A 15,126-nucleotide genomic window follows, 5' to 3' on the forward strand; every position below is an offset into this window, starting at 1 on the left:
AGTAACTTTAATTTGTGTGGGTGTGTGTAGTCCAATTCGGCCTCTGGTGTTCATCTACCCCGCTCGGTGAAACCCGGGCGGAAAACCGGGCTGTGGTCCACTGTGGGAACCACAGCGGACCGTGTGACCTGTCCGCCCGCAGCGGGCTCTCTTCTCCCCGGGGAGAGCGGGTGGAGGGAGAGGCCTTCCTCACGAAACATAACCAGTTTTAACTGCTTTCACGACTTGTTGGTCACATATCCTTTTATTTCCGACCATATATATGCCATGTTCTTGCCAAATCACCATTAATATTACATATACAGCCTTTATTTTTAAAAATAGATTTTTCTTTCGGAAACCGCATCTCCCTGTCTGCTGCGCCTGCGAGCAGGCAGTGCAAGCAGAGGGCTGACATTATTTTTGGCTGAATGAGCTAGTCCCCGCCTACTCAGATCATGCTGTGCTCTGATTGGCTAGAATTGAGCTTTAAACGCCTACAGTTTGAAAGGCTTCAAAAGCAAAAGCTTCAAAACTCGGGTCTGGGGAGAAAAAAAAGCACGCTTTTCCATTTAGGCGTTTAAACGCTCATGACATTTTTTTAAACGCCAATTTGCATAGAGATAACATTGAAAATAGAAGCCAATTCATTGTTCAGAAAAACGTCGGTGTGAACACAGCATTAGGTATTAAAATGTTGTATTCCTACACAACATTACATGAATAGATTCCTTCATTTGATTGTTTTTTATTGATCTCTGTCCACCTCTTCCCCCTTGCCCCCACCTTCTTATTCTTGCCTTTCTCTTATGGAAATAACAAAAACGATGGAACAAATTTCACCCACTGTTTTACACCTGTAAACCTGTGATGTGACAATTAAATTGATTCTGAGCCCATGACTCACTCTCCCTCCCCTACACAGAATCTATTCTCAGAAAATAAAACAGAAACCACAAGCTTACAACAAGCTTTCACAATATTTATCTGTGGTACCAACTCAAACTAAATGTAATGCCTCAACTCCTACAATTTCAAGTGCTTGTCAGGGTGGGGGGTCCCCAGTTAAAATGTGCTTATTTTTTATTTGATTTGATAAACTTCATTTTGAACTTGCAGATAAAATAAAACAACAAGAACCAAGAACAATGAAAGCCACAATATAGAAATAAAATACAAATGAAGTAAACAAAAAACATTTAAAATGCTATCATTGATCATCCCCAACATGTTCAAAAAGGAGTAGGAAGAAGCAAAACTTGGGGGGGTCACGGCCTGAAAAGTTGGGGAACCCTTGGCCTATTGTACACCGATTATGACATTCCCAGAACAGGGACACTAGCATTCAAGTGGTTAATTGTCATCACTCACCCGCTGCACAGGCTGCGATAAACTTCTCAGAGTACAACACCCAGGGGACGATAAGATGTGTGCATTTCTCCGCGTAGCCCTGGAAGACAATCACATGGATTCAATATAAATACAATGGGGTTGACACTATAAGGTTCAGAGGCACTTGCCCTCTGAGATAAAAATTGTAAAAAAATAATACTTTACTCGCAAATGCTGGGGCTGTGCGATATGGACATACCTCAATAGCTATAAAATAAGACTTATTTTAAACAGACATCTTGTGTTTATAGCTAAACTAAAAGACAGTTGCTTCCCCACTCAAGCGCACTTGCCCGTCGGGCTAACCTGAAAGCAAACTCCACCTGCCCGAATGTTATTATTCATTTGCCATGGGCAGTCGGGCAACCATTGTTGTCAATCCCTGCTGTCACAACTGAAATAATATGTATGGTCAAGTCCTATTAGGCGATTTATGATGTTTTAGTAACATTGTTCCTTATGTTCTTCATACAGCCAACCAGGTGACAAAATCAACAAAACAACTACAAATTGAAGGGACATGATGGAGAGACAGACAACAAGTTGTAGCTTTTAAACCATATTCCTGTAGGAAAATTGCAGAACTTTACATTGTGGTGTGTGTACCTTACAATACCTTACTGAACACAAGCTTAGTCCAATTGGACTGGACTGACAACCCTGATGCCCTCTCTACTGCAAGGGCCCAAGTAGATTGTTCTTTCTGAGGTGAGCTGAGGTCCTTTGGTGTGTAACAGGATGCTGCAGATGTTCTATCAATCTGTTGTGTAACAGGATGCTGCAAGTGTTCTATCAGTCTTCAATGGCTAGCTCTCTCTCTCTTTATGCAAGTGCATCCTGGTGGGGGGGGGGGGGGTTATATCAATGCCGGGGACACAAGCAACCTGTTCAGGAAAGCTAGCTCCATCGTGGAGGAGATGATGAAGGTCCGTGTAGCTCCCTGTCCAGTAGCCTGTTCCTAACTGGTGCACTGTCTTTGGCGCCTGAATCAATATCTCTTATCTCTCTTTGTGAAAGACAAGCTCCCACCATGAGTTTAACTGCAATCTATGCTGCTGTAAGTCAGTAAAAAAAATTGTTTCACTCACCTTGCATCCGACGTAGTGTCCCCCAAGCGACTCGATTCCATTGACCAGCTTCCCCATTTTGGAGCGAATCTTGATCCCAGAGATCTGGAACACTCGTTTTGGGTTCGCCATCCTAAGGGACACAAGTGAAAAGGTTGATGTCATTTCCCTCTTTCACTAGTTCTCTATACCCGGGGATGTAGACCAGTCAGCCACACACCAAAACTAGTATGCACAGAAATTAGACTTGAGACTGCAATTTGCACTAAAGATAACATAGAAGACTGTGGCAATAATGCTAATAAACAGCTTACGTTAATTTGTTTTTGTTCTATATTTACCCAGGGTAGCAGCCGAGCACAAGTGCTCAACTTCAGCAATTCCCTGCAAATACAGTACACACATGTGTAGCCCAGCCTGGCTGGGTGTGCTGCTTGCTATACGTTTAAATCAAAGTCCTTTATAACTTTGCAACATTGAGCCAGCTGCCTTGTCTCTGCTGTGTGTGTGGTGTGTGTGGTGTGTGTATGTATACAAATGTTACTTTCACTCACTCATTTACAAGTACTTTGCTTAACAAACATGAGTAAAAGTGAAAAAAGTATGTTGCACTGAAACTACTCAAGTGCAATGTATTCAAAAAGTTACTTAAGAATATCGTCTCTGTCCGGTGGAAACCTCATATGTCCAAAACTGTTACTTTTCAGGATTCAAAAACAGCCAAAGTAGCAGTCCACACCACTGCAACGGTCTCTAAAACGGTTTTGTTGGGACTAGTTGCATTGGTGTGAACTGACCTTAACTCATTAGTTGTACAGATAGATTTTTTGTGATATTATACTGTTTAGACTGATGATAGGTTCTTGGTTTACCTATGAACCTCGATTATTATTTCTATGCATATGATATGAAATGAAATCCAATGAAACTGGTCAGATGACTAATGATATCCAATGAAATCCGACAGGAAGTGGAAAACACACAGCCTAGGAAACAGGTGATGTTGCCCCGCAACAAACGGAACGCATCTGTCTATTATATTGTATTGTGTGCCTTGATACGAGACGGTCATATATATTATGACAGTCTTGGATGAACTTCAAAATAGTGTTTGCATATTCTCCCTTTTTGGTCCGTACATCTACATAAACGTTGAGATTTCAAATATAAAGTCCTTACCCCATGGCAACGGATGTTACAATGATGTACGGGCTCTCAGAAGTATCCGTATCTTCTGTATTGTTCAATAAAAAGCATTTTAATCCGACCGGTGGCCATTTTCTCATAGAGTTATAACGTATCAGAGTGCAATACACCTCCCAACCGATAGGGTCACGTAGTTGAAAGCACATGGAGAAAATGCCACCGATCGGATTAAAATGCTTTTTATTGAAGAATACGGAATATACGGTTACTTCTGATGACCCGAGCATAATTGTAACATCCGTGGCCATGAAGTAAGCACTTTATATTTGACATCAGAACGTTTAAGTAGATGTATGGACCAAAAAGGGAGAAAGTGCACACACCATTTTGAAGATCATCCATGACTGTCATATGACAGTCTGTTGTATCAAGGCTATTAGCCCCATATACATGTACGTATATGTGCTCACTGGAGGAAATATTATGGTCCACGTGAAACTCGCGGAAACGTGGAGATATTAGTAATAAATCACACGGAGCTACAACTTACTAATGCCTGAAGCAAATCAGCTATTTTACAGTTTCAGTTTCCAAATTAATGGATGGATGGATCAGTTCATGTCGGCGAGCGACAGCGTCGCGCGTACTAGACTCGTGTTCACGTGGCTGTTCACGTATAGAAAACAAATGACTAAAGTACCTTTAACGTGTTGAATCTGAATCCCATCAGCTGATAGACAGAACCAAACAAACACACACACCGCTCCAAAGCTGCCGCGCCAAATTCAGACAAACCAACAGCTGGCCCGTGTCACGTGGTCATTAAGAAGCACGCAACGCGTCTTACGTCATCACGTCACACATCTACGGAGGGAATCACAATCACAACAAGAGGGTTTTTGGTCACATTTTACATTTAATAATAACCTTTAATCGAGGTCTGTACAGGCGAAAAGACATGAACATAACGTATATTCACTAATAATATACGCATATTCAACATTGTTGAAGGATTTGATCTAAAAATCTCTATTTATATAGAATGGAATGATGGAATCCCCCGCCCCCTGAGCACGTTGGACTGTTCCTCTCCAAGCGGAAGTGTTTCCTGTCGTGTCAGTCTCTTCCGGGTGGTTGTCATGGACACAACAGTCACTATTGTTACATAGTAACCAGACTGCTGGCATTTAAACGCGCTGCGGTAGAAACACATCTCTGATGATGAGGATACATTGTGACATGATCTATTACCGTTACAATGTAGCCTATGACGTCATAACATTATGGTTTGTTCTCTATTCATGTTGAGGAAAACGTTGCAACGATAATACCGTCCATGCTGTCACTGATAATCCCTTTACCTCTTTACAAACTACTTTATATTATTAATAACCGACACACCACTGTTGTGTTAAATCTATTATGTATCTGTACCTCCAGATATTTCCAATAATTAGCTGTCTGGAGATAAACCTTATAATTATACTATGTTGTTGTGTGTGTGGTACTATTACATCTTTCCAGCTGGATATTAATGGAATCATGGCATAATATTGGATTTAAGAGGCAGACGAAGTGAGGGGAGCTTCTTGGGATCAAGTCAAGGTAGGCTGTTAATAAATAAAATACATCTTTTAGAAGAATTACTACAGTAGAACAGTTAAGGCATGAAAGTTTGAACTGATATTCCTGTCTGTCAACCCCTTATATTACAGTTAAATTCAGTGGTGGAAAGTAACTAAGTGCATGTAGTACTGTACTTAAGTACAATTCTGAGCCACTTTTACTTTCCTGGAGTATTTCCCATTTTCAATACTTTTATTTCTACTCCACTACACCTCAGAGACAAATATTGTACTTTTACTCCACTACAAGTATTTGAAACCTTTTGTTACTAGTTACTTTGCAGATATAATGTATTATTATAAAACATACATTAACCACTTTAGTCCTATTTTATACCTATAGGCTATTTGAAAATAGGCGATCTACAAGCTCACAACGGGTCGCATCACGATGCATTGTGAGCTTGTAGATCTGCTTTGAACACCAGACAGAGTACTTCTACATTGCAGTATTGATACTTTTACTTAAGTAAAACATGTGAGTACTTTTTCCACCACTGGTTAAATTACAAAAGCATGTTCATTATATTGACACTGTGTTTTTTTAATGGATTTGCAATAGCCTACAGTTATTCGAAACTTTATTGATAAATAAGACTATAGCCTACTATGCTCTTGTGTTTATGCAACAAAAAAAAAAGAATAAGCACCATGTTTCCAATATGTATGTAATAATGATGGCTGTGATATTACATGCATTTCATGTGTATGTGGAATTCATGAAATGTATAATAACGTTACATTGCCATTCTAGGGCTAGTAACATAACTGACCTAATATTTGAATTGACTTGCTTCTTTGACCTGTGAGGGGATCAGACTCAGTTGTTGTTGACCTGACCAATGACTCTAGTGGTGGTTGATGGAGGTTATCAGGTTTTAGTCTTATTTAAAACAGTAGGCGAATGAATAGTAAAAGTGTAAGAAGGCATGCGCCATGCTACCTTAGACAATCCTGTGCTGAAGTGCATGTCGCAGGCAGTATTTATAGCGTGGTGGCACAGTGGCAGGGGGCTGTGGTGACACAGCTGCATGGCACAGCTGCCAGGGCGAGATAAGGAAACCCCAAACTTCATGCTTTGAACTATCTACTCATTGACTTTTGCCACGACTCATGATGAGTCGTGGCAAAAATGGGAGACACGTGGGGTTCAATCAAGGGCCCAGTATCCGCCTTTGAAATTGAGTCAATATAGGAAATCCATATGAATGGCCTGTGCTTTTGCTGTTTTACCCCTGCTGGTGTCAAAAAGATTGTTTCTCCATTCAAGTGGATGGGTTTTTGCCGAACTTTAGACTTGATTTAATTACCTTAATACACATTGTCATAAATACTATTTGCTTCCAGTCGCTAGTTTAAAGCCTTCTTTCAATCACCATGATATAAGTTTTGGTAAATTATGGTCCCATTTATTTTAACATTGATGATATAGTAGGGTATGCTGTAGGAGGGCCGTGGCTACCTTGTGATGATTTGATTGATAAGCTACACAACCAATAGCATTCATTCCCCACCCCCGCTCTGGTCCCAAACAATAGCATTAATTTTCGTGCGCATAGGATATGACGCGATATAGAAAGATGGCGGATTTGAAATCGTTGAAAAATAGGCTTCATTTACGGTCTGTAGAGTCTGGGGGCGCAACTTTGTCCATTTGTGAAGTATATGTTGTGAAGTATATGTTGTTTAAAGGAGGAGTTCACCCAAAAAATGACTTATTTTCTATCAATTGCACACCCTATGAAGCCTTGAATCCATGGATTCTTTTTTGTTTTTGTCGCATTCCTTAGCTAATAATTTGATTCCCGTCTCCTACCGGCTAATGTATCCGGTAGGAGACACAAAGTAGATTATTTGTGTCTCCTACCGGAAATACACACGGTCATCAAATTATTGTCTTAGGAATGCCACAAAAACAAAAAGAAATCCATGAAATCAAGGCTTCATGGGGTGTGTAATTGATAGAAAATAAGTAATTTTTTGGGTGAATTCCTCCTTTAAGTGATTGGTTCTCAAAGTGGGGTCCGGGGACCCCCAGGGGTCCTCGGGAGGGGTACCAGGGGGTCCCCAGCAAAATGTGTCAATACAGCGTCACAATAATTTGAACCACTTTAACCATATTTTATACTTAGTTTGGCTATTCAAAAATAGCATATATAAAAACTCATATTAAGAGATGGGAGGTCCACGGCCAAATACATACATATCATTTTGGGGGTCTTTGACATGAAAAAGTTTTAGAACCACCGGTTTAAGTGGTTAAAAGAAGAGAATTGATTGGGCCAGCTTGAGGTCGTCTGATATGGGTGGTCTATAGCCTGAGTCCCCTTTGTAAGGAACCAAGTACCCGAAACAACTGAAAAAAACGACCCCGCAGAGGACAGACCCAGGGGTTGACACGGATGCCCAACTGCCCGTGGCAAGTAAATAAAACTTTCGGGCAGGTGGAGTTTGCTTTCCGGTTGCCCGATCGGGCAAATGTGCGACAATTTACTTTTCAGGCAAGTGGGCATGACCTGTGGGCAAGTAGAACATGACCTATTTCATTTCATTTAATTTGTTTTCTCTTTTCATTAATGGTTTACACGATTACATTAATTTACGTTTTACATATTCCCTAAATGAAAAGGAGCAGGAAGAAGATTAATCTTATTTATACCTGCCCCTATCTACAATTAAAAGTAATCAAATAATTCGATGCTCTGTCCAATGGCTACCAACGAGTACATCACCATGATTCATCAAAATATAAAGGAGGAGAAAACAACAAAAAAATTAGAGAACAAAGAACTCTTCAACTCCTTGCTATACTTGCCCGACGGGCAAGTGCCTCTGAGACATAGTGGCAAGCCCTGACACCCGTACAGATTCAACCAGTAACATCTTAAAAAGCGATTCTAAAGCTAACAGTTAACGATATGTCAGGTTCAGTTGAGTTAAGTACAACAGGATTGCATGTGCCATGTGCATGAAGGAACTGTGTGTGCCCCCCGCTCTGCTCTGCTCTGCTCCACGCAGTTTGAACAGCCATCGTGTGATCTTTGAATAATGCTACCTATTTAATTTATTATGTTTCCTTCACACAGATGGCTGTGTTAGGTGCACCCCCCTTTAAAATAATGTTGACTTTAACTTGACATCCTCTTAAGTGGCTCTCTAAAGCTCGCAGCCCTGTGGGGACGCGCTTGCTAAATATTTCAGGACAAACTCATTACTGTAAATGGGGCCTTGGTGTTGTTATAGAGCTAGAGCTGAGTGTAGACGAGACAGGAGGCAGCAAGAGAGATGGGACTGGAGTACGTGTGTCCGCGCCGTGTGTCCATGTGTTCTTTTTTTTGCGTGTGTCTGTTGCGCTTGCTCCTGCGTGTGTGTGTGTGTATTACTATACCTGTGAGGACCAGATGTCCCCACAAGTATGGTGGAATTTGGAAACAGACATTGTGAGGACCATTGTCCTGGTCCTCCTCACAAGAGAAGGGTTTGTTTTATGTCTGAAAATAGTGGCAAGTCATTTGACTCATTTTTCCGGTCATTTGATGACCGGCAGCGGTTCCGGTACGAGACACAAAGAGTGTCCTATACCGGAACCGCTGCCGGTCATCAAATTATTGGCTTAGGAATGCAAAAAAAAAAAAAAATCCATGAATTCAAGTCTCCATGGGGTGACTAATTGGAAAAAAAGTTTTGGGGGTGAACTATCCCAGTTTACAATAAGGAAAAAGCTTTAGGTTATGTGTCAGGATTAGACATTTAGTTTAGGGGTTGTGGTTAGAGTTTTACCCTATTTTAATCTTAGTTGTGCTGCAATATCACACACAGAGAAAAAAAAATAGAAAATCAGCCGATCTACAAGCTCTACAAAGCGTCGTGCTGCGCCACTTTGTAGAGCTTGTAAATCGGACGATTTTCGGCTATTTTTCAGCTATTTCCAATGTCCTTAAAATGATGATGTCCTCACAGGTAGAGTAATATAAACCTGTGTGTGTGTGTGTGTGTGTGTGTGTGTGTGTGTGTGTGTGTGTGTGTGTGTGTGTGTGTGTGTGTGTGTGTGTGTGTGTGTGTGTGTGTGTGTGTGTGTGTGTGTGTGTGTGTGTGTGTGTGTGTGTGTGTGTGTGTGTGTGTGTGTGTGTGCGTGGAGCAGTACAGTATCTGTGCGTCTAGGCTAGGAGTTGTCCCCCCGTTGCAACGCGCTGAAACAAACGCACACACACAGGGGCCCCTTCAGCATCTGCTTTGAAAAAGAGCTAATGACAAGACAATAGAGACTGGATGATACAAAGTACGGTGTATTAATGAGGCCCTGCGCTGCGTGCTGACTGGAGCATTCTGACACATACTGTACACACACACACACACACACACACACACACACACACACACACACACACACACACACACACACACACACACACACACACACACACACACACACACACACACACACACACACACACACATACACACACACAGACACGCATGTACAGGCAGGCACCCAGCAGAACTGTCTCTGTATCTGTACCTCCCTCTCTCTCTCTCTCTCTCTCTCTCTCTCCCATTACTGTAATTGAGTGGCTTTTTGCCTTTTCTTTTTTTAGTAGATTCTAAAATCTGTATTTCTGGTTTCGCTTAAGTCAGATTTTTGCATGAAGTATCACACTCTGGATACTTTTGGAAAATACAATGAGTGCTCGTTTTCAGATATATGCTGTTATTATGTCACAGTCAGGAGAATATTATTCCATTCAATGTGTTTGCTTTGAACCTCTTTTCTCTTGTTGTGTTGAGTCGATCTTTGAGATTGAGCTTCCTGCCTAAGAAAAGATGCTCACCACCACTTTGGAGGAGAGCACCTCTCAACGGAAGAGGGATTGGATGTTAGGGCAGTGGTTCTCAAACTTTTTCATGTCAAGGACCCCCAACTTGACACTTATTAGCCCGCGGACCCCCATTTGGAAAGATATGCCATAGGGACCCCCTTAAGAGAAGATTTTTTTTACGGCTCTAGCAGTGATTCTCAACCATTTTAATTTCAAGGACCCCCAGTTTGACATGCATTAGGCTACGGACCCCCATTTAATTACATTTCTATCTCTGGGACCCCAATTTATATGTTAATTTAAGACCTTTAAGGGTCCATTTGGTTCCTAATTATCCATTATTTAGCTGGGGACCCCCTGGAACTCCCTCAAGGACCCCTGGGGGTCCCCGGACCCCACTTTGAGAACCAATGTGTTAGGGTCTATGTATTCATATTGAACTGAAGACGGATAGTTTTTATTGTATATTCCTACTGAACTGAAGTTCTTAGGTTGGATTTACTGAACTAAAGACAGATCGCTGTTGTCGGGCAGAATCCTCCTATCTCCATATTCTAACTTTTTGTGTTTTTTCGTAAATTTATTCCCTACTTGATCATACTACAGCGTCACACAGAGAGTATAGAAAAGAGAGGTGGGAAATAATAAATTACAAGCTTATAACTATAAATAAATAAGAAGGACAGCTAGGCCTCCCTTTTTGTGTGGAGCGAAATGAATGTTGAGCTTTTTTCTTCCTGTCAGGTAGGGGTTCTGCTACAGAGCAGCGACGGCGAGCCATAGCCAGGAAGCGGGTGGTGAGCCATTTGGAGTTTGACAGGGATTATTAAAATCAGTGCAGATGATGAAGGAAAAGGGAGAAAGACAAATTGACAGTGACACTCTCCATTACCTCCCACTTGACTCTCTGATGACAATGTTGGTATGAGAGTGTGTGACTCTGCCGTCGTCGCCGCCGCCATCGCCGCCGCCGCCGCCGACACGGGATTGGCTGCTAGGCGTGAATGTTAAAGGAATAGTTAACCCAAAGAAATGACTTTGTTTCTATCGTTTTACCTACCCGGTGTTGTCTTTGACTCGCGCAGAGTTTTAGTTTGTAAAACATTCCTTAACAGTGAATCCCAGTCACAGCTATTTTCACAATTTCTGAAAATGTACTTCGTAATTTGTACTTTTGAATACTTGAGGACTTTGTCCACCACTGTCTATAAACCAGTACGAGTTAGTCACCCCGTCCTTGTGGCGACGTCCCTCTGACTGACTGACTGACTGCACCTGACAGCAGTGTTGCCGGATGTACGATAATTATCGTATTTGTATGAGAATTCTACCCTGTATGATGTACGATCAATAATTCCACAAAATGTACGATAACGTTGACATATCACAAAAAAGTGTGTCAATTTACTAAATTCCCTGCATGGCTGCTGATTCGGGATCCGGTTTGGCTTTTCAAAATAAGTCAGTAAATCAGTAAATGTGACCTATACACAATCTCACTCTGTGTCTGTGTCTTTTATATGCATTCATGTTATGTGTTTTATACATGATTATGTGTTTTTGTTTGATTTGCTTTGCTTTTAGCTGTGCAGCACTTTGGTCAACTAACGTTGCGTGAAAATGTGCTCTATAAATAAAGTTTGATTGATTGATTGACATGTGTTTTTGTTCTTTGATCTGATTTGCTTTGCTTTTAGCTGTGCAGCACTTTGGTCAACTAACGATGTGTGAAAATGTGCTCTATAAATAAAGTTTGATTGATTGATTGATTGATTGATTGATTGATTGACAGTGTCTCCTATGTGTCCCCTCATGGCTGGCAGACAGGAACCACATGATGGAGTCTCAGACGGGGGACCACTTCTCTGAGGACCATGCCTTTGTAGGTCTGCTGGTCCCTGGGCTGCAGTGCAGCGACCTGGACCTGCAGCAGTTGCTCACCGACACCGAGGAGAAACTGCAGCTCAACGCCAGCAGGTCAGTCAGTCCCAACAACAGGCCCTGATGCTCTCCTCCTCTCTCTCTGCAGTGGAAAGCAGTGTTGATTTTGACAACAAATTTTGATTTAGTTTTAGTCATAGTCTTTGGAATAAAATTCCATTTAGTTTTAGTCATATTTTCGTTTTTGTCTAGTTTTAGTCGACTAAATATCATAAGGTTATAGTCGGTTAAATCTACAGTTGATTTAGACAACTAAAATGTATGTTGGCGGTGCCTTGATGGTGTCTAAATGGCAGATTTTACACTTGGTTGCATGCTGAAAATAGCCGATCTACAAGCTCACAGCTGCGACGCGTTGTGAACACCCGAGCGCAACCAAACATAAAATGACTTGTTTTTTAGATCTACTGGATCTCTTCTCCACTAGTCCATCACTAACGTTTTAGTCTAGTTTTATTTGTTGACGAAATTGTCAATATATTTGGTCATAGTTTTAGTTTTTATTTAGTTTTCGTCAGTGAAAAAAGGTAGTCGATTAACATTTTTCCTCATAGTTTTAGTCGACCAAATCAACACTGTTGGAAAGGAGTTGGTTTACCATATCCTTGCTGTCGGGCAGAAATCTCTTATATCCTATATTTTAACTTTTTGTGCTTTTTTTTCTCGCAAATGAACCAGTGGTGGAAAAAGTACCCACATTTTTTGCTTAAAGGGATATTTCACTTTCAAAAAAACTTTTGGTCATTTTATCGTCTACTCAGGCTTTTGTGAGCCCCCCAGACCGTTTTTAAGTTGCTTGATTTAGTATTTAGATATTTGATATTCATTATAACTTCAAACTCCATTTTTAACCTGTTAGATTCATCAAAAACACCCGTCCTTGGTTCTGGTGACTCACCCTGCCCTCCTAATACGCGAGGGGCCGTGTTTTTTCGATAATTTTTTTTATAATTTTTTTTTTTTTATGTATTTAATTTTTTTCATTTTCCCCAAAAAATAAATGAAAAAAGTTATGGAAAAAACACGGCCCCCTCGCGTATTAGGAGGGCAGGGTGAGTCACCAGAACCAAGGACGGGTGTTTTTGACGAATCTAACATGTTAAAAATGGAGTTTGAAGTTATAATGGGTTTGTATAGGAAGGGGGCGTGTCTGATAAAATGAATATCAAATATCTAAATACTGAATCAAGCAACTTAAAAACGGTATCGGGGGCTCACAAAAGCCTGAGTAGACGATAGAATGACCGAAAGTTTTTTTGAAAGTGAAATATCCCTTTAAGTAAAAGTATCGATACTGCAATGTATCGATACACTCTTGCATGATGAAGTATAGGCATTCATTTACAACAACAAAAAAGCATATAAAGTTGAAATATGGAGATACAAGGTTTCCCCCCCACCCGACAGAGTGGATATAATTGTCAGTCTTTATGGCGGTCGTATTCCATTGGATGGATGTCCTTTTCCTGTCACAAAGAGCTCACAAATCTCACTGAGCTGTGTTTGCACACTGCTGTGTTTCACCCAGCAGGTGTGATGGGAGCTTTTTATTAGTCAGTGTTTTCAAACTCTCTCTCTCTCTCTCTCTCTCTCTCTCTCTCTCTCTCTCTCTCTCTCTCTCTCTCTCTCTACCGTCTTTTCTTTCTTTCCTCGATGATGTCTCCTAGCCTTATAGGTCACGAACATGTACGTATGTATTGATTCAAACTCCTGGGTGATTTTCTTTTTTAACAATACGCTTTTCTTGCGGTGGAAATGTGAACGCTTTTAATCCATTGTACAAAAATGCTGCCCGTCGTCTATCTCACAGCTTTTATATAGCGTTCCTGTGCTTTTGTGTAGTGTGTGTGTGTGTGTGTGTGTGTGTGTGTGTGTGTGTGTGTGTGTGTGTGTGTGTGTGTGTGTGTGTGTGTGTGTGTGTGTGTGTGTGTGTGTGTGTGTGTGTGTGTGTGGCTAGGGGGAGAGAAAAAAAAGTTTAATAAACAACTTAATAAACAAGCAAATAAGATGAGAATTATAAGCACTAAAAACAAGAGTCAAAAAGTCAAAAGCAGTTCTTAACAGGTGAGTTTTCAGGGCGGAATAGGGTGAGAGAAAAGCTCCCTTTTGAGTGAAGGAGACAGGCAGTTAGGGTGTGACTGACTGACTGACTGACTGACTGACTGACTGACTGACTGACTGACTGGCCATATAAGTAAGCGGGGGAGGGAGACACTGCTGCGTATCCATTTAAATTTCTGCCTACAAAAGTCGGAGATGTATATAATAAGGGACAAAAAAAGAAGTTGAATTTCACTCACCCAAACATGTCAGTTATCCGTCACTTGTCCAATTCCACAGCGCTGGAACACTCCTATTATGCACGACCAAACTTTTAGACGTTGTTAAAATAAAAAAACAGTCTCCCAAATTCTCCACTGTAACGCCTCACTTCCCCGACATCTTAGAAGAAATGTCACTGCATACATCGCTATTATTATTATTATTATTAGGGCATGCCGACCCCCCCCCCCCCTTTATTTAACCAGGATAATCAGAATTGGACATTAAAAATCTCTTTTTGGAGGAGGGAGACCTGGCCAAGAAGATAAGCAGCAGTATAATTAAAAACAAAGCACACAACAATTCAAACATTTTCTTTTTCAATTTGTGATCCTCGGAGCGCAGAGCTCCACCAGGCGATTTGGCGACTGGTTTGTCAGTCATGGGGCGGTGCAGCTTGTCAGGACACGAGGAGGAAGCTGCCAGATGATCTCCAATATAGGGATGATTGGATATTGCGTTCATGATATACGGTTGTGTTTTTTATTTTATTTTCCTAGAAATAGGCCCCAAATAGGACCATTACTGTGATACATTTTGTGTAGGCTATCAGAGTTAACTTAACACTGTGTGTGTGTGTGTATGTGTGTGTGTGTGTGTGTGTGTGTGTGTGTGTGTGTGTGTGTGTGTGTGTGTGTGTGTGTGTGTGTGTGTGTGTGTGTGTGTGTGTGTGTGTGTGTGTGTGTGTGTGTGTGTGTGTGTGTGATCACAGAAACGGATTCTTGGAGTGCATATAGACCGGACGAACGAGATAGAGAGAGTGAGGGAGAAATGAGGCTGTGTGTGTGTTTGTGTGTCTGTGTGAGAGAGGTGTGTGTGTGTGTGTGTATGTGTTGG

The 15,126-nt window shown here is 41.2% G+C and overlaps 2 protein-coding genes across 2 annotated transcripts in view; one reads left to right on the plus strand and one right to left on the minus strand.

Moving 5' to 3' along the window:
• slf1 (SMC5-SMC6 complex localization factor 1) overlaps nucleotides 1–2,566 on the minus strand; it is a 67,809-nt gene extending 65,243 nt beyond the window's left edge. Inside the window, exons 1-2 of the mRNA XM_080434467.1 lie at nucleotides 2,460–2,566; nucleotides 1,351–1,429 (exon numbers count right to left, since the gene is read on the minus strand). Coding sequence (XP_080290593.1) covers nucleotides 1,351–1,429; nucleotides 2,460–2,516 — 136 coding nt within the window. The 5' untranslated portion in view covers nucleotides 2,517–2,566. The remainder of the gene's footprint in view (nucleotides 1–1,350; nucleotides 1,430–2,459) is intronic.
• An 8,384-nt stretch (nucleotides 2,567–10,950) lies between these two features.
• kiaa0825 (KIAA0825 ortholog) overlaps nucleotides 10,951–15,126 on the plus strand; it is a gene marked incomplete at its 5' end in the record, with an annotated part of 179,113 nt that continues 174,937 nt past the window's right edge. Inside the window, 2 exons of the mRNA XM_080433477.1 lie at nucleotides 10,951–11,026; nucleotides 11,850–12,003. Of these exons, the coding sequence (XP_080289603.1) occupies nucleotides 10,951–11,026; nucleotides 11,850–12,003 (230 nt within the window). The remainder of the gene's footprint in view (nucleotides 11,027–11,849; nucleotides 12,004–15,126) is intronic.

Source organism: Gymnoscopelus braueri (assembly GCF_963280865.1).
Source record: "Gymnoscopelus braueri genome assembly, chromosome: 7".
NCBI lineage: Eukaryota > Metazoa > Chordata > Actinopteri > Myctophiformes > Myctophidae > Gymnoscopelus > Gymnoscopelus braueri.